Source organism: Chrysochloris asiatica, unplaced genomic scaffold (genome assembly GCF_000296735.1).
Source record: "Chrysochloris asiatica unplaced genomic scaffold, ChrAsi1.0 scaffold00021, whole genome shotgun sequence".
NCBI classification, from domain to species: Eukaryota; Metazoa; Chordata; class Mammalia; order Afrosoricida; family Chrysochloridae; genus Chrysochloris; species Chrysochloris asiatica.
The window spans coordinates 15,258,465-15,279,026 of NW_006408539.1; the positions used below are offsets into that span (position 1 = coordinate 15,258,465).

The 20,562-nt window shown below is 40.1% G+C and overlaps 1 protein-coding gene across 1 annotated transcript in view; it reads right to left on the bottom strand.

Moving 5' to 3' along the window:
- PIGN (phosphatidylinositol glycan anchor biosynthesis, class N) overlaps positions 1–20,562 on the bottom strand; it is a 104,776-nt gene that overhangs the window by 42,744 nt on the left and 41,470 nt on the right. The window contains exons 11-16 of the mRNA XM_006837576.1: positions 9,620–9,698; positions 8,339–8,521; positions 6,428–6,567; positions 3,685–3,784; positions 3,483–3,575; positions 1,974–2,065 (exon numbers count right to left, since the gene is read on the bottom strand). Of these exons, the coding sequence (XP_006837639.1) occupies positions 1,974–2,065; positions 3,483–3,575; positions 3,685–3,784; positions 6,428–6,567; positions 8,339–8,521; positions 9,620–9,698 (687 nt within the window). The remainder of the gene's footprint in view (positions 1–1,973; positions 2,066–3,482; positions 3,576–3,684; positions 3,785–6,427; positions 6,568–8,338; positions 8,522–9,619; positions 9,699–20,562) is intronic.

Consider the following 20,562-nt stretch of genomic DNA (forward strand, 5'->3'; position numbering starts at 1 on the left):
AGAGGTGGGCTTCAGTCTATAGAGCATGAGACAGAGAGGTGGACTTCAGCCCACAGAACATGAGACAGAGAGGTGGGCTTCAGTCTACAGAGCATGATACAGAGAGGTGGGATTCAGCCTACAGAGCATGAGACAGGTGGGATTCAGCCTACAGAGCATGAGACAGGGAGGTGGGCTTCAGTCAACAGAGCATGAGAGAGGGAGGTGGGCTTCAGTCTACAGAGCATGAGACAGGGAGGTGGGCTTCAGCCCACAGAGCATGAGACACAGAGGTGGGCTTCAGCCCACAGAGCATGAGACAGAGAGGTGGGCTTCAGCCTACAGAGCATGAGACAGAGAGGTGGGCTTCAGCCTACAGAGCATGAGACAGAGAGGTGGGCTTCAGCCTCAGCCTACAGAGCATGAGACAGGGAGGTGGGATTCAGCCTACAGAGCATGAGACAGAGAGGTGGGCTTCAGCCTACACAGCATGAGACAGAGAGGTGGGCTTCAGTCTACAGAGCATAAGACCCGGAGGTGGGCTTCTGTCTACAAAGCATGAGACAGAGAGGTGGGCTTTAGTCTACAGAGCATGAGACAGGGAGGTGGGCTTCAGTCCACAGAGCAAGTAAAGCTGAGTGCCTGCTGGCATTCCTTGGGGAGCTAGCTTTTCTGACCCACCAAAACAGAGCTGAGTGCCCTTTGGGCCTTTATTGACAGCTTTGTAACATTGCCCAAGCAGGACAGAGGCCAAAGGACCACATGGCTATGAGGCAGAGGACCAGAGAGAGGCCTACCTGCAGCCACATATCTCCTGATCCAAAACAACTCTGTACACCGAGTTGTTTCTGCTGCTGAAGTGTAAACTGTTAATTTCCCTAACAAACCCCACAATCTTAAGTATTGTCTCTGAGTTCTGTGCAGAGACTGCAGTGAATTACTAAGCCCAGCAGAGAAGTAGAGCATTGTGTGGCAGGGACGAAACTGGTAAAAGAACTGGTGAAGAAGGCTGGAAGGTGGAGGCGTGTCTGACCTCTGCCTCATAGTAATCAACGTTGGGCTGATATCAAGTTTGATTCTCCCTGGTGAAACCAGACACCGTCCCCACGTCATTTTTATAGGTATATTAACTCACTGGCAAATACGTGTTTACTTTAGGCACTGGAGTACCAGAATATTACAGCTATGTTAGATATATTTTTGTTTTTCTTTTCAATTTAAAGTAAAATTAGAAGTCTGTTTTGTAGACTTAGCTGGGTCATAGTCATCAGTGTTGCTGTTTGATACCAGTGATCATATGCACAAACAGAATGAAACATTGCCTGGTCCCGCACCATCCAGACAGAGAATTCACGCATGCTAAGTAGAAAATTTTTATAACAATCTGAGTGATTAACTATGAGAAAGTTGTCAAGCTAAGTTAACTTTCCTCCCAAGAAGGCGTTTGTATTCAGATGATTCCATATAGAAAAATTTCATAACAGTTTGAGTGATTAAATATGAGACAGTTGTCAAGGTAAGTTAGCTTTCCTCACAAGAAGACATTTATATTCAGATGAGAGGAATAGAAAATTTCATTTTTCTAAGACAGTCTAAGTGTGGACATACCAGGAGACTGAGGAGATAGGAATCACATCATGGTTTTAAACCATTTTTGTTTTAGCAACAGAACATTTTTTTCTATAAAATCTTTTTCAGATTTCCTACTGTACAAAAATATATAAAATCCACTGTTTTTTCTTTCCTAGCATTTAAGTTTTTACTGTCTGGCACACTTTGTGGAGACCCAAAGCACCTCCTCAAAGACTTATTGCCTCTCAGAGCCTGCTGTTGTTGTTAAGGCTCAAATCAGGGTTGATAGTTTGATGGTATTTTAACTTCCTGTGTCTTCAAGTGATTTCCAACTCTTAAATAAGATTAGGTTCGTATTTCATAGTACTGATGGGAAAAAAAATTGTGTTGAAAAGAATAAAAGTTAAAAATACTATTCTTACACTAGAGAGAGATCTGGTTTTCGTCCTACCACAGGCATCAGTGGGAAGACTGCCAGAAGCAAAGAGAAGCAAGTCCAACCCAGTGAGGTGATCTACAACAGAGAAAAAAGCGACCGTCAGACAAACATGGTACAGAAAACTGGCAATGAAACTTACAATTTATGGATTACTGTCATAGCGTAGGTAAAGTGCTAGACACACGAGAGTATTATTCAATTCCCACAAGTACTTTAACAGGTAGGTTGCAGTATTCACAACATTTCAGAGCTCAGAGAAATTATGGTATAAGTACCCGGCCTAGTAAATCAAACAGCCAGGATTTAAACTGGAGTCTGACACCACAAAGCAAGTGCTTCATTCAGTGTCTGTCATAGGAGCACTGCAGACTGACTACTATCACTAAGAAAGCTGGCCTGCAATAGTAAGCAAACATTTGAGCCAGATGGGAATTGAAATATTTTTTAATTAGATCAAGACAGAAATTGTCAGTAACCCTGTTACTTGAAGAATACTTTAAATTCTCCAACATGGAAAGAAGGTATTTCTATCTCCCTGCTGCCTCCAGCAGACAGGGGAAACAGGAGAGGACTCCTGTGAAGGCCACTACCAAAGGAAGGAAATCAGGAGGAAACTTTGTGAAGCCCCCCACTCAGCTGGACTGACACAGTGGCCACAGCAATGGGCTCCGGCACAGTAGCCGTTGGGAGGATGGCACTGGACCGCACAGTGTTTGGTTCTGTGGTGCGTATGCTTGGTCTCTAGGAGTAGGAAGTGACGTGACAGTGCCTTACAACGTCAAGAAGATAGAGCCCTGTTGGTGCAGTGGGTCAGGCAGTTGTCTACTAACAGGTGGTTGGTGGTTTGAAAGAAACATGAGGCTGTCTGTTCCTGTAAAGGCTGAGTCTCAGAAACCCTAGGGAGCTGCTCTGCTCTGTCCTACAGGGCAGCTACGAGTTGGAACCAACTCCACAGCAGTGTGTGTGTGTGTGTGTGTGTGTGGAGGGGGGATCAGAGTTGAGTTAACGGCAGTGGGTTTGATTTTTTGTATTATGAATTTATAGCCTACTTCCCAGTGGGGGAAGCTGGTTTGCTAAAGAGCTGGGGAGGTGGCTCAGGGCCAGGAGCGAGGTGACACTTCTGTCTCAAGTCCACAGCACCGCCATCTACAAGACTGTACTTCTCGAGGCTTCTCAGGGCACTTCCTCACCTGCACCAACATACAGACATTCTGGGTCCAGGGAACTCAGGAGGCGCATCACAGAATAGCATGTCAATTCTGCTTCTCTAGCATGAAATCGTCACATCCCAGACTCACTGTGCTCTGAAATACTGTGAATCACTGAAACTTCATAGACAGCCTCAGTCCTCCAGGCAAAAGGACCCCCAGGCTCTTTACCTAAGGTCACTCTCTAGCCCTTTATTAAAGAAGTGAGCACTCCGCTAGCTAAACACACATCCAAACAAAGCAGCTCCTAGCCTGCAATCATAAAACAAAATGAGTACTTGTACCTTTGCTCGAGTCCACAGCTGAGTGAAAAATGGCCAACTCGCAAATGCAATGAGTCCAGCTGTAAGCATGTAGCGGTAGAAAAAACTGAGAACCTAGTAATGCGTTCCAAAGGAGAAATGAAAAGAGAGGTCACTTACGAATAGGTTCATAGAGCTGAGATAAATGTGAAAAAGGTGCAGTGCAGTGCGGTGCATTACTTACTAATACTTCAATTCCCAAGGCGAACACTGACAGAGAGCCGGCAAAACGGCTCAGAGGGAAGGTCGACAGTGATACGGCCAGGTCTCGAATGACTTGAAATCTGTTTAAAAAAATCTTAGGTCTTATGTAGTGCAGAAAAAAAACAATGAGCAAATCTAGAAACCAGTAAATTTTCCATCTATATATTATTCAAAAACTAAGGGAAACTCTGAAAGATTTATTTCACTGACTTGAACTTTAAGGAGCCCTGGTAGCGTGGTGGGTTAGAAGTTGGGCTGCTAACCAGCCTCTCTGTGCGAGAAGGCGGAGGCTTTCTGCTCCCATAAAAACTTACAGTCTTAGAAACCCTTTCCAGGGTTCTCTATGAGCTGGAACAAACTCAATGGCACACAACCACCACTTGAACTTTTTTTCACAAATGTGTACCTATTTTGGGAAAATTTTCATTTCTGAATTACTAGGATAGGATTATAAAGGTTTATCTTCACCATAAACACTAATTAAATGAGCTTGTTTAATCTTACTTTAAATATAGATATTACTTTAAATGTAGACAACTGCTGATAGAACATCAGAAATAAAGTACAACAAACCCAAAAGTCTGCAAATTGAAAACTTAAAAAATTAACCTTATATTAAAGTCTCACCTATCTTAAAGAAATAAAATAAATATTCCTAATCTAAGCAGGAAAAATCTTAAATTTCCTTGTTTCACTCATCTAAATAACTTTTTCCAAACCCACATTATAAAACATCACCCTACACAAGGTCACTATGAGCCGAATGGCACTTAACAACAATTAAATATTAAATGTTAACAAAATATTAGAAACGTAAATTTTTTTATATTTCATCATTAAAAAAAAATAAAACTTCAACATTTTCAATGCATTATTAAATGTTGTTGATGCTGTAAAATGCCATCGAGTTGGTTCTGACTCATAGCAATCCCATACAAAGTTTCCAAGGAGTGGCTGGTGGGTTTGAAGCACCAGTCTTAAAGTCAGCAGTCTACTCCTTATCCTGGACTCCATTATTATCAAATGACCAATTATAGAAGGTCAGTATCAATTGGTTCTTGACCTTTCTGTGATTAAGAAGTATGACTTCATAGTATTATCAAAACTGTAAGATTTGTGCAGAGAAGAAGCACTTCTTCAAAAATTAAGGTAAACTCTAAAAGATTTATTTCAATTATTCACTATTGAATCATAAGAATCTTATCTCCATCTCTTTTAACCAGACCCATCTAGACAAAATGAAAACTATTCAGTGGGGACTCTTTTTTCTCCAGACACTATTAAACTAAACTCCTCCCTTGAAACCTTGTAAGCCAGTCACTTCGTGCCTTTATCACCCCCTCATTTTAGGTAGCCAATGTCTGAGTTGCCCATCCCTATCTATCCAGTGTACAGAGGGGATAGCATTGATACTTGATGTCAAGACTCCTTCACTTTCTGTTGGTATTTAGAGTTACCACCTCCATGAGTATAAGTCAAGTTCATCAAATTGTAGCAATTTACCTTCATTTCCTTTATCAAAAATTGTTTTGTTCTTGTTTCTTTTTTTCCATCTTCTTCTAGTCAAGTTCTGATTATCAAGCCATTAAGGCTAGGTCAAATGGGTACTATCTGCAAATTTGGATGTTCTTGTGTGCCTCCTCTCACTTCCTATCAGCTGGCTGCTTCACTCTCAGCTCTAGCCCTCTGTGGTTATGTCCTTGTCCATGGGCTCAGGTGTCCCCAGGTCTCACCACACTTTGGACCAACCAACCCTTCCTCTTCTCTCTCTCATCGCCAGGTCAACGGGAGTCTATGGAATGTGGTGGAACTCAGCTGATTTCTTCATTGTTGCCTTTTTCCCTTTTCCACTCACCAGTAGACCAATGTGATCACCAGCAAGCTTGTATGCCTGCTCATGTGTTCCCTTTGAGTTTCTGTCTTAGAGGGGAGTTTGTCCTGAAGGAACTTGATTGCTTGCCTTGATGGCTTCCCAGTGAACAGCTTGCTTATTCTTGTTGTAGCCAGTCATGCTGACATTTTTGTTTCGGGTTTCTCCTGATGATCTTTCTTTGAAGATGTATCTTCTGTCATTCTAGCCATTCCAGGCTGAGGATGATCAATATTAATTACTTTACTCTTATCCCAGATTTTTCTGATAAAAGATATACTAAGAAGGAAAGAGGTCACTGCTATCTCTGGGCAATGATCAAAGGAGTTAAAAGGAAAAAGAATTCTTATAGACACGTTTTTGTTGTTAGAGCCCTGAAGTTGGTGCCAAATCACAGTGACCCCGTACAGGGTATCCAAGGCTGTAAATCTTTGGAGGAGCAGAAAGCCTCATCTTTCTCCTGTGGAGTGATTGATGGGCTCAAACCACTGACCCTGTGATCCACAGTCTAGTGCTTATCCTAGTGAACCATCACGCTCCCATGTACAAATTGTTGTTGTTGTTGTTGTTGTTAAATGCCATTGAGTTAGTTCCAACTCATAGCGGCCCTGTACAGGTTTTCCAAGGAGCAACTGATGGGTTTGAACTGCCAACCCTGCTTATCCCTCAGTGCCACAGCAGGACTCCTATACATACACATATTATGTATCTATACATAAATTAAGGGGACTTGACAATTTGACAGTATTATGGATATATCTTTGATGACTATGCTACAGAAATCTAGTCTACCTTAGCTACAGATTTAGCTGAAATGAAGTGAACTACCACGGTAGCAAGATGCATTACTTACTCTCGTAGAACTGCATACCATATGGACACTGGCAACAAACAGTACACGTAGTAAGTCCAGGGACAAGCTTGAATCAGCAGGAAAAATGCTACTAAAATGCCAATAGCTACAAAACTGCATGGCAGGAGACGGCCTGGTTTCTGAAAATCAAACAAAACATTGAAACAGTTCCAAATCCATGCTGATAGCTTTTTGTTTTTGTTTGTTTTTTTTATTTTTAAGACCTTTGATAAAGTTAAGAAAATATGGTGCTTTCTTTCAATGGCTCTACAACCAGATGATTAATCAAAGATGTGCATTCAAACAGAGAAATCTAAAGATCTGTCATTTGAGAAGCCCGTAACAGAAGAGAAAGCTGAATACACATGGAATTTCTGCAATTAGGCAATTGCCAACTAAAAAGTGCTCTGTGTTCTTCAAGTCTGTTTTCAAATAACTAGTTCAAAATTTGGAACACATTTCCCACAGTCATATAAACGACTTTATAACTATTGATGGAGTGCCCTGACTAGCTTTCCAAACCCTGTGGAGCCCACAGTGAACTGTGGGACATAATCTTCAGTTGGGATAATGCTTTCATCTATCCACACTCCAGCTTGACCTGCACTCCACACTTCTCCCTCCACTGCTCAACCTCAGGAGATTCACTCACCCAACAAGCGACCAACCAAGCCGGGGGCTCAATCTAAGGCCCTAGACAGCCTCCATATGTAGAGGGAAGTTGTCAGTCTAAGAACAAGAGTTCTAGCGTATGAAACAGGAGCCTGAAGCGGGTACAGAATATGACTGTGGGCTCGAGAGGAGGCTGAGAACACCTGGAGAGCGTCCATTCCTACCTTTGCTTTGTTGTTGTTAAATGCCATCAAGTCGGTTCCAACTCATAGTGACTCTCGATTCCTCCTGTAGGTTTCTGAGGAGCGGCTGGTGGGTTTGAACCGCCAACCATATTTAGCCAAAGCTAAATCAGATTAAGTTTAACAACTGCATACTGGAAGGAGGGGGACTTAGGGAGGAAAAGGAGATTTTTTTTTTCTTTTTCTACTTCCTCTCTACTGGCATAAAATATCATCAGAAGGGAAGTAAGAAATTAGGATAAATTAGGGCACAGTTGTCATAAAGAGGGTTGTGATGAAGAGCCAGGCATATGTAATTGAAATCCTGATTTGATAAGTTTCCAGCTCCTAAATTTTTATATCAGATAAATTTAGATATATTGCTCTGAAATTATTTTCTGAACACCTATAACAGAAAGATATGTAATATTTGTTTGTTGTGTTGTTAAGTGCTGTCGAGTTGGTTCAAACTCATAGCGACTTCGTATAGGGTTTCCAAGGAGCAGTTGGTGAGCTTGAACCACCTAACCCAAAATACCACACCTTCAACATAATAAGTAGTTATAAGAAAGAACAGAAAAAGAACACTTTTAATACCATAAACCAAAGAAAAAAACACCCTACTGCCAACTCATAACAACTCTATATAGAATTTCATGTGGTGCTGTAGGATAAACACAGGACCACCAGGTTGGTTTGAATCACAGGAGTCAGTGATTCAAACTTACCAGCTGCTCCTTGGAAACCCTATACAGGGTTGCTATGAGTCAAAAACGAGTCAACGGCATTTAATAACAACAATGCCACGTCTCACATATTATATGAATGCATTACTGTTGATTTGATTACATCCTTTTTCTTAGTCCTAGCGATTTTACGTAGCCCTGGTGTGGCACAGTAGGATAAGCACTTGGATGCTAACCACAAACTTGGCAGTTCAAATTCACGAGGTGCTCCTCAAACACCCTATCTGTGCAGGGTCACTATGAGTTGGAATAGACTTCATGGCACTTAACAATAGTGATTTTATACCTTTACCTGAGTCTTCAGTATATTCTATATATAATTTAAGGCTTACCTTAACTTCTTTCCTAACACCTCCAGTAAGGTCAGAATGAGATTTGATGATTAGCAAAGAAGCATAAGATGTCCATCCCACAAAACCAAGAGCAACATTGACTCCCAAAAAGAATCTGTCGTAAGTGTGATAATAAGACAATCCTTTCAGTGCGAGATGAATCAGCTCCTTGCAAAGGGAAACCTATGGAGAAAGGAAATAAAACTTGCCACATGCAAAGAATAAAAATGATTTTTTTTAAACGGCATATTATAAAGTTTCTATAAGCATTAAAATTAGAGCAACTAACTGTAGATGATGGATCAGCAATAGATTTTAATTTTTCAAGTATCTTCTTGCAAAGTACAAGAATTCCTGAACAAAATGAACTTATTTCTTAATCGTGATTAAAAAGGGAGACCAAAAGAAACATCTTTCTAGGTGCAATCCTTTAAAGGTATTCACTTTTAAGGAAATGATTTTTAAACGACACAAGAAAAGAAATGACAGGTCTCAAGAACAGGTCCCAACATAAAACTGTTCACTTTCTTCTATGAGATTACCCGAATCTCTCACAAACCATCACTTAATGTTTTAGAGAAGAGTGACCGACCCATTCAAGATCAAAACAGAAATAAGCAGTAGAAATGGGTAATATTAGGAAAGGTATTTTGGAAACAAAATAAAACTCTCTCTTACTTTAAAATCATGAGACTGTTTGACAAAAAAAAACAATTCATGAAAAATAGACTAGTGTAGGAGTTGAGAAGAGTAAAAATTCCCAACATGAATTGTTAGACTATTTATTGTATATTGATAATTCCAAATGTACAAATATGTCATGGTCTAAAATATTGTTATGTATTAAGTATGGTAACAGAATCTTGGAATATATTGCTCATTATTAAAAATGGCATAGGAGTAGTTCATTTTCATTGTTCACCAAAAAAACTGACTCATAATCGTCTTTGAAATAACAGGGGATGCTCAGTGCTAACAGAGTCACTCTGGATATCCAACTCTTTCTTGAGGGATCCGGAAAGCTCCCTGGTCTTCCCAACTTTATTTTCATTTCCATGCCTCATCCCACTTCCAAAATGATGACCAGCAATTTATCTATCAAGGTCGAAATAAAAAACACCCAAGCCCACTGCTACGATACCAATTCCAACTCATAGCAACCCTATAAATCTTTACAGGAGCAGACAGCTTCATCACTCTGCTTCAGAGTAGCTGTGGGTTTGAACCGCTGACCTTGTAAGCTGCCCAATGCCTAACCCACAGATTCACAAGCATACTTACCACTTTATCATACTGTCCCTGTTTTATGTAAGATCTTGCTTTTCTTAAAAAGTTCTGCTGTTTAGAATCAGACAGTAGTCTACAAAGGAAAAAAAATGCAGATTTAAAATGTTGCCTCATTTATTACATATACACACAGAGGGGACTTCAAAAAGTTGATGGAAAAATGGAATTAAAAGATAATGGAGGAGTCTTCATGTATGTACCAATGAGGACGTGAGAGGGAGTGAAAAAGTATTGCTACTAGGGTTTCAGGTCATACATGCACAGGATCATTCCAAACAAATCATGTTAAAACTTGCCCCTGTGATCAGCACATGACTGCAGACAAATTCTCTTATAAATACACCTAAGGAGCTCTGGTAGCGTAGTGGCTGCAAACTGCAAGGTCAGCAGTTCGAAACTACCAGCTGTTCCATGGGAGAAAGAAGAGGCTTTCTGCTCATATAAAGATTTACAGCCCCAGAAACCCTGTACAGGGTCACTATGAATCAGAACCTCCATGGCACATAACCACAACAGCAACAGTCTCATTAGGGTGCCGTCATAAAAAAAAAAAAGCCAACCTAAACAGTGGCTTCCAAGGGAATCTGCTGGGTCAGTTCATTTCAAGGCAGAGAAGTCAGCTCAGAAAGTTATGTAGGTTGGTTTGGGAGACTCCAAAGTGGTAATCTTGATAAATTTTCTCACAGGACACACGACAATCGTGTGAGATTTATCATGGAGAAGTTTTAAGAAAACTGAATGCGAAGGTGAGAAAAAGGCCAGGAGAGTTGCACCTAGGAATTTTTTCCATCACAACACTCGGTATACAAAGCACCCGGCTCATCCTTCAAAGGTAGCAAGGGAAATCTTGTCAGGAAACCTGACCCCATCTACTCTACAGCCCTAGATCTAACCCCTTCAGACTTCTTTTTCTTCCCCAAAATGGAACACAGTTGGAGTCCCTGGAAGTTGCTAGAACTGCCATTTTGATGTAAGTCAAAGAATTCTTCAGGGAGTTGTTCATAGGTGCCATGGGGTCAGGTCAGTGACTCATAATGCCAGAGGCTCATAATGACCCTGTACAGGGATTCCAATGAGCGCTGGTGAGTTTGGATCTATGACCTGTGGTTAGCATTTCAGTGCTTATCTTACAGCACCAACCAGGATTTCCCAAGGGGAGGGGGAAAGGGTTGTTGTTAAGTGCCATCGAGTCAGGTCAGACCCATAGCGACCCTGTATAGGGTTTCCGAGGAGCAGCTAGTGAACTTGAACCACCGACCTTGCAGTTCAAATGGCTTTGCAGTCTGGTGCATTAACCCGCAGCGTCACACTAGGATTTTCCGGGGGGCAGGGAGGGTGTTAAAGAGATGAAAATACCTTCTTTAGAAGTATATACACCTAGATGAATAGCTTCAAATTTTATAGTATTTTTCTTTAATAAAGGTTTCTGTGACTTGTAGCAATACTTTTTTACTCTCATCTGTTTATGTATGTGTGTGTGTGTATATATATACACTATATATTTGTTGTTGTTGTCAAGTGCCATCGAGTCAATTCTGACCCTTAGCAACCCTGTATACGGTTTCCAAAGAGCAGATGGTGAGCTTGAACTGCCAACCTTGAAGTTTAAACAGCTTTGCAGTCTGGTGCCACAGCAGGACTCCATTTTATATATATAATGTATGTATGTATGTATGTATAAATACACATACACACACACACACGTATAAATATATAAAAGCCCTGGTGGGTTGCACCCAGACTGCTAACCAAAAGTTCAGCAGTTCAAATCTACCAGCTGCTCCTTGGAAACTCTACAGAGGGTCACTAAGAGTTAAAACTGACTCGACAGCACTTAACAACAAACAACTATATCTATTCACAAAAGGGGCTTCAAAATGTTCATGGAAAAATTCCATTACCTTTTAATTCATTTTTCCATCAACTTTTTCAAACCCCTTCTTACATAATTTTTTTCAGAACTGAAAAAAACATGGTAAAAAATTAGGTAAAAATGGAAGAGACTCTAAACTAAATTGTACTGTCACCTGTTATCTGCATTCCCCACGGAAAAGCTCAGAGTTAAACTTAGCTTTCTTGACTCTAAGTATGAACTACTGACTACATGTCTGTCCCTTTTGTAGAAGACATGTAACACTCTGGCTAACAACGAAAGCCGAACTCACAGTAACTAACAGAACAGAAGGTACACGGTACGAGTCCCAGGCTTCATCTCAACAGGACAAATCCACCGTGGTGGTGCTTTTCATCCCTGAGTCTGAACCCCTATCATCAAAGAGCTCTGGGCAGAGTTAGGGTTCATTCCTATACTACCCCAGTTACTGTTTGGGGCACTCTCTTTCATGGATTTTCCATCATTTTTCTCTGCTTGTTTTACCACAAGAGAAATCTTAAGTAAACAAAAGTGATGTTGTTGTTAAATGCCATCTGATTGGTTCAGACTTACAGTGACCCTGTGTAGGGCTTCCAAAGCTGTAAATCATTTCAGAAACATAAAACCTCATCTTTCTCCCATGGAGTGACAGATGGGCTTGAATTGCTGACCTTGTGGTTCAAAGTCCAGTGCTTATCTTACAGAACCATTGTACTCCTAAAACAAAGGTGACACACCTGAAAAAAACACTGAGCAACCTGAAACAAACTGTCTAAGGGCATGAAGCGTGTAGAATGTAGAAACTGACGAAACCTAACCAGAACTCAATTACATGTAAAATAAGCACATTAAAACACAAAATTGTATACACACACCTCTTAACGAAAACATACACTCCTAAATTGAATACCTTTATATTTTAAAAGTATTGTTGTTGCTAAGTGCCATCAAGTCGGTTCTGACTCATAGCAACCCTGTGTAGGATTTCTAAGAAGCAGCTGGTAAGCTTGAACTGGCGACTTTGTGGCTCGAACCGACTTTGCAGTCCAGCGCATTAGCCTACAGAGCCACACCAGGACTCCTTTAAAAGTATAGGAACAGTTATTTAAGGATATATTATGCTGACTTCTATGAAACTGATATTTTTGTATATCAAAAACTACTAAATTAAATACTGGCAAGTTCATCTGGTTCAACCTAATAGAATCCTCTGTCTTTTCCTGTTTGGTCCTGGCAATACCTGAAGAGGTAAGATGGAAAATCTTCAGAACCAAAGCAATGATTACCAATCTTACTAACAATCTGCTTTACTCATTTGCTGCCATTTGTTTCTAGAAAGATGGAGGGAGTTGTCAGACTTTTTCAGAATTCAAAACTCTGCCTATAAAATGCATATACCCCCAAATTTTTACATATTATTATTATTTTTAAATCATGAAAGGGCTCCCAAACACCTATCTAGGGGTCCCCTGGATTCTCGGAACCCCTAAGAACCTTGCCCACATTAAGGATCTTTCAACTCACTGGGTTTTCTCTTTTTTGGACTTTCAGGAAATTCCCCACCCCTGCAGGGTCACTAACAACAAGAAGAAGCACTGATTGGAAGCTGGAGTAAAAGGTGTGAAGAGGCAGGAGCACATGAAAGGAAACAAGTGACTTCAAAATGTCCCCTGGACCTGGTCCCCTGACTCTTCATATACCACACACTGGGAACTATTTTCCTAAGAATAGTCTTAGAAATGGAATTACACTGAGCAAAGGCATTTTTGAAAACAGAAGGCTATACTCTAAGTCAGAATCACAAAATTTCTACAAAAGCCTTTTACTTGATCTCCTACAGCCCTTACTCTGATCCACACAGATACCAAAACTACTGAATGCGTCCTAAAATTCTGACTGCGTGCTAAAATACTGATTACTTACAGCTGATATGGGCCTCCTGCAGTCTACTTCAGTGATTCCAGACTCCCTAGACTAACTACTGATGGCCCTCCCGTGTATTCTATCTAGTTTCCTATTATCCCCAGGGTAAACAGCCTCAGCGGTACAATGGGTACACTCTTCACTCCCCACCTATCCAGTACACAATCTGAGTCCTTGCTTAGCGGGCCTCCCTCCCCAAATCTCAGCTCACATCGTTAGCACTTTCTTCTAGTCTAATGATCAATTTATTTCTCTCCAATTAAATTTTATTCTACATGTGGGCCAAGAAAATGTCTCCAATTTCCATTATATGTCTATAGCAACACTTGGCAAAGTGCTAAGCACATAAAATGAATCAATACATTTTAGCTGATTAAAATGCTATCGCAATATTACAGACCTAAAAATGGAAGAAAAATAGGAGCTCAACATACATGGTCATTCATAAAGCACCTGAGAATTTGCTAACTTAAATAAAAAGATGACAATAAAGCTTGTGTAGAACTAAATACTTAACTACTTACTACACATTCTCCCTACCACTCCTCTGTCAGCTTATCACACAGTGGTGGCTTCTGTGTTGCTATGATGCTGAAAGCTATGCCACCGATACTTGAAATACCAGGAGGGTGACCCGTGGTGGATAGGTTTCAGCAGAGGAAGAGGAAGGAGAGGTGGGCTACCTCTGAATTTTAGCCACTGAAAACCTTATGAATAGCAGCAGAACGTTTTCAGATATAGTACCTGAAGATGCAAACATTACAAATAGCAGTAGAACATTGTCCCTCAGGTTAGAAAAAAAAAACCAAATACAACTAGGTAAGAGCTGTCTCCTCAAAGTAGAGTTGACCACAATAACATGAATGGAGCAAAGTTTTTGTACCTTCATTTGCTGATAGGGAAGAACTCAAAATGAGGAGAAACCACTGCAAACACCCATTAACAATTAGAACACTGGCTGTACATAGTATGAATCTAGGAAAACTGGAACTTGTCAAAAATGAAATGGAAAGCATAAAGATTACCATCCTAGGCATCTGTGAGCTGAAATGCACTTATATGCCCATTTTGAACCCAAATATTTTATGGTTTAGTATTGTAGAAAGACAAATTCAAGAGAAATAGTATCACATTCATCCTCAAAAGGAGTATGGTATGTCAAGGTCTATCTTGAAGTACAATGCTATCTGTGATAGGATAATATGCATACACCTACAATGAAGAACAGTTAATACCACTATTATTCAAATTTATACAACAACCAATAATAGCAGTGATGATGACACTGAAGAATTCTACCAACTTCTTCAGTATGAAACTGATCTAACATGTAGTCAAAATGCATTGATAATTACTGGTGATTGAATGCTATGACTGGAAGCTAAGAAGGAGGATCAGTAGTTTGAAAATATGGTCTGGGTCACAGAAGTGATGTTGGAGATCACATGGTAGAATTTTGCAAGACCAACAACTTATTCATTGCAAATACCTTTTTTAAACAACATAAAAGGTGACTGACTATACACATGGATCTCACTAGATGGAATACATAGGAATCAAACTAACTACATCTGTGGGAAGAAACAATGGAGAAACTCAATTTTCATCAGCAAAAAAAGTAAGACCAGGGGCAGACTATGGAATAGACCATCAAATGATAGTAAGAAAGTTCAGGCTGAAGCCAAAGAAAATTAAAACAAGTCCACAAGAGCCAAAATATGGCCTAGAACACATCCCACCTGAATTTAGCAATCATCTCAAGAAAACATTTGATGCATTAGATACTAATGACCAAAGACCGAAAGAGTTGTGGGATGACATCAAGAATATAAAACAGGAAGAAAGGAAGCGGCCATTAAAAAGATAGAAGAAAAGGAAAGACCAAAATGGATGTCTGAAGACACTCTGTGTCATGTAGTGAATTATTTACTACATCTCTTCTAGCCTTAGTCTTTGTAACTCTCACAAAATGACTCTTTTTCTGATGGGTCTGCATAAGAGACGGTGGGAGAAAATGCTGCAGGATGACACAATTCAGCTGTGGATGTTAAAGAGTTCAATGTAATTGTGAAAAACTGGAACTCTAACATGGGTTTAAAATGAGCCACTATCAGAAGCAGAAGGGTGGATCTCACTATCATTGAAGAAGAAGAGCCAGGAGAGGAGCACATCCTTTGGACCCCGAGATCACTGCACAATGAACCTCCTCAACCTAGAGACAGAAAACTGTGACATCAGAGGAGTGGCAGAGCAGCAGCAGCAGCAACAAAACCAAGAATCAGAGCACAAGACAGAGCAGTGGACGTCAGCATAGTGACTCTGAGGAGGAAATGTGCTCGTACAGTGGGGTGCCTGTAGGTACTTTAATGGAGGACCTAGCTTTGCTGACCCACGGAGCTAGAGCCCAGTGCCAACAGGCTGAGGCTCATGTATACTGTGGACATTTATCAGCAACTGACTGGAACAAACGTGCCCTGAGCATTTCTGACCCCAATTTGTTAACCTGTTAACGTCCCCATTAAATCCTATAACTCTGAGTACAGTGTCTGAGTTTTGGGTAGCCATTGCATTATCACACCCAATACAGAAGTTGAGAGTATCATAGGAGGGACGGTTGGTGCTTCATATTTTCATACTCTGAAACTTGCTCTTGGGCATACAGAAGCTAAAGCAAATGGAAGAAATTAGAAAGTTAAAGAATCAAACAGAAAATTTCAAAGGGCAGCTACAGAGAGTAAAGCATTATAATGAAATGTGCAAAGACCTGGAGTTAGAATACCAAAAGGGAAGAATATGATCAGCATTTCTCAAGCTGAAAAAAACTAAAGAAAAACATTTAAGCCTTGACTTGCAATATTAAGGCATTCTATGGAGTCCTGGTATGGCACTGTGGGCTAATGCACTGGACTGCAAAGTCAGTTTGAACCTCAAGGTCAGCAGTTCAAGCTCACCAGTCACTCTTTGGAAACCCTATACAGGGTCACTATGGGTCAGAACCAACTCGATGGCACTTAACAACAAACAACAACAGTATGGAGTCCTGGTGTGGCGCCATACGATAAGCACTCATCCAGAAGGTTGGTTTGAACCACCAAGTCGGCAATTCAAACTCACCAAGCACTCCCAGGAAACCCTATTCAGGATCACTAAGCATTGGACCCAACTCGATGGAACTTAGCAACAACAACATGGACAAAATGGAGCTCCGGTGCAGTGCTGTAAAATAAGCATTCAACTGCAATGTCAGTTTAAACCGCAAGGTCAGTGATTCAAAATCACCAGTCGCTCTTCAGAAACTCTATACAGGATCACTGTAAAGTCAGAGCCAACTTGACGGTGCTTAACAACAACAACATGGGCAAAATGTTGAATGATGCAGAAGATATCAAAAGAAGATGGAAGGAATCTCCAGAGTCATTGCACACAAACAACCCACACACACAAAATGGTCAGTGACCAACCATTTCAAGATATAGCATATGATCAAGAACTGATGGACTGAAGGAAGATGTCCAAGCTGCACTGAAGGCAATAAGTTAAAAAAAAAAAAAAAAAGGGGGGGGGGAACGGGAGGGCTCCAGGAATTAATAAAAAAAACAAATTGAAATCTTCCAACAAACTTATGCTGCACTGTAGGCATTCACTTGTCTATGTCAAGAAATTCAGAAGACAGCTATACCTGGCCAACCTATTGGGAGAGCTCTAAATTGTGCCCATTCCAGATGATTTGCTCAGCATACACACTGAGTATGGTGAAAGAATACAACCCTGGTACACACCTTTCCTGATTTAAACCATTCCGTGTCCTCTTGTTCTATTCTAACAACTGCCTGTCCCTCATGAGCACAATGAAATGTTCTGGAATACTCATTCTTCTCAATGTTATCAATAGCTTGTTAGGATCCACACAGCCAAAGCCTTTACACAGCCAATAACGCACAAGTAAACATTTTTCCGGTATTCTCTGCTTTCAGCCAAGACCCAGTTAGTATCAGCAATGATAACCCTAGTTCCACCTCCTCTTCTGAATCTGGCTAGAATTCCTAGCAGTATTCTGTCACTGTACTGTTGTAGCTGATTTTGAACTATCTTCAGCACACTTTTACTTGAATGTGGTATTGATGGTATTGTTGGATGAGTTACACATGCCATGGAGTCACCTCCCTTTGGAATGGGCACAAGTGTAGTGGCAAAGCCCTCTACTATGACCCAGCTGCTCCTTATGTTGGTGAGTTTCTTTTGTAGAATTTCACCGAGTTGTACACCCTTAACTTTTATGTACTTTTCTTCATGTATGTTATACTTCAATAAAACTTATTTTTAAAATCCATTTGTTTTTCCTGTAGGAAACTGTGTCATTGAAACAGTAAGTGTAAGGGAGGTAGACTCCTGATACGTGGAAATGAAGGGGCTTTCTTCCACACGCTGGGGTACAGAGAGGGGAATATAAAGCACAGGAGGGGAAAGCATTTACAAGAGTCAGTGGTATCATCTGGTCTTAGCAAAACCTGAGTTCGTCCCACAGAGACCTGGAACCACAGTTCCTGGTGTCCAGGCTGCCTGAGAATTCACCTATTAAACCATGGAGCCACAATTCCCCTCGTAGAGCTGCCTCATGTAGTCAATCCTAGCATTTTACCACATTTCTGTCATTACAAAGCATGCCTATTTGAATAACGTCTTATTGTTATACATAATACGTTAACACATAGATTATTTCATTGTTCAGAAAATTTTCCATTTGTGATGGCCACAACCTTATCTGAATGGATAGTCAGAGAATTTTCCATCTAAAACGCTAAGATTACTTAAAAGTTAAATTTCTACTTAAATTCTGTAATATTCTGCATTATTTCCATTTCAACAGAAACGTCTTTAATCAAGTCTCTTAGAATATAATAACAGAAATTATCACTTTCCTCTGAATGAATCCTTCTGCTTAGCACTAGCTTGCATCCTTCTGCTTAGCACTAGCTTGCTTCTAGGTTTATGGCAAAAAAAAACAGTCACAAACTGCTTTTTTAGAGAAGATTCAGAATAGTAGCAAGATTAAAGCGTTGAAAAATAAACTTTCCTTAAGGGAAGGCTGAAGAAGCTGCATAATTTAAAATGGAGACCAGAAGGCTTCAGGGAGGAAAATAGGTTCTCAAATGCCAAGAAAGAAGGTTCTGATGGGCCGTTCTTACTTCTGAAAACATAAGTGAATTTACTTGGTATAAGAATCTTTTATCAGAGGATAATTTTTTCTTTTAAAGAAAATAGTTAAAACATTTGATATCTGAGGGTTCAGATGCTAACACAGACTATTTCAAGTTCCCTCTAGAGTTATATTTTCCCTTTCCTGTAATAATGCAAGCTTCAGGTATAAGGTGAATAACACAACATAATAATAAATTATTCATCTACACTTTTAAAATCCCTTTAATATTTGCTGCATTAATTAGTTCTCATGCCCTTATAAAAAGTAAGGTAGCAACGGAATACTCATCTTGTGTTATATATGATGAATATAAATGACTATAACAAAAGAGTATTAAAACCTTAATAGTTGCTGAAAAGTTACACGTGTGGTTAAAAGTTCACTGGAGGTTTTTTTTAAAGTGCTATAAGATGAAAGAAAACAGGAATGATTACAAAAATATTGTTAGGAGGTATGGTGGTGATGATGGCTGTGTGCCATGGAGTAGGTTCCAACTCATAGTGATCCTATAAAGGGTTTCCGAGGCTGTAAATCTTTACAGTAGCAGAAAGCATTATTTTTCTCCCACAGAGTGGCTGACAGATTCAAACTGCAGATCTCTTGGTTAAGCAGCCCAACATGTAACCTACTACGCTACCAGGGTTCCTTGTTAGGAAATCTACATTGAAGAAAAGATATAAACTGTGTCTTTAGTAAATGACAGACACATTAGGAACTAAATAGCTGAAAAACCTACCATGATACTAACTTCTTGAGTATTACCATTTATTTCATAAATCAAGTTGATTTTCTAAAATCAGGATAAAAATAAAGAGGTAAGGAATTTTAGAAAGTACTGTTGCAAAATCAGTATCCAATGATATTTCAGTTCGTGAATAAGATAGAGTTTGACTGCAAGTCAGTTTAGCAAAGAATAAGGCATTAATTCACATTAATTAAAAACTAATTCATTTTTTACTTTTAGATATTAAGAAAAGGCAGTTTGGATGGTGTGGGCCATCTCAAAATGCTTTAACTAGATGAGGATAAATAGTGGCATTTCCCATAGGGAGGAATATTTCAATGTAAAAAGCAGGAACTTGGAAGGATACAGAAAGCAGGACCACTCTTTTGGTGCACCTTAAAACTTATCACATCTTTTCTTACTATAAAAATCCAAAACCTCTAAGAGAAATTTTATTAAATTCTCCTTTCGTGAACTAATTATAAACCCTGACACATGCAATGGTACAGACCAAAAACGATTGCTGTCGAGACGAGTCGATTCAGACTCATAATGTCCTGAGAGGATAAAGTCCAACTGCCCCACAGGGTTCCCAAGCACGTCAATCTTTATGGAAGCAGGCTGCCCTCTCTTCTTCAGAGCAGCTAGCAGCAGCTCTTCACTACTGAGCGACTAGCGCCCCTGTAACGGTCTTGTTCTTGCTAAGTGCTTTCAAGTCGCTTCTGACTTAAAGCAACCTTGTATAGGGTTTCTTACAAGCAGCTGGTGGGTCTGAACAACCAACCTTGTAGTTAGCAGTTCAGTGATTATCCTACCAAGTCACACCAGGACTTTGCATTGGTCTTCTTGTTGTTAAGACCCATCGAGTCAATTCTGACCCACAGTAACCTCGTATAGCATTTCCTGGGAGCAGCTGGTGAGCTTCAACTGCTGACCTTAAAGTTCACAGTCCAGTGCTGATCCTAAAGCGCCACACAAGGTGTCTGTATTGGTACAGAGAAATATTTAAACATTCAACTAAAAACATGTCCATCATGATCAAGTGGGATTCATATCAGGGATGCAAGGATGGTTCAACATTAGGAAAACGATCAACGTTATCCACCATATAAATAATAAAAAAGAAAAGAACCACATGATCATATCGATTGATGCAGAAAAGGCATTTGACAAAATCCAACAGCCATTGCTGATAAAAACACTCAACAAAATAGGAA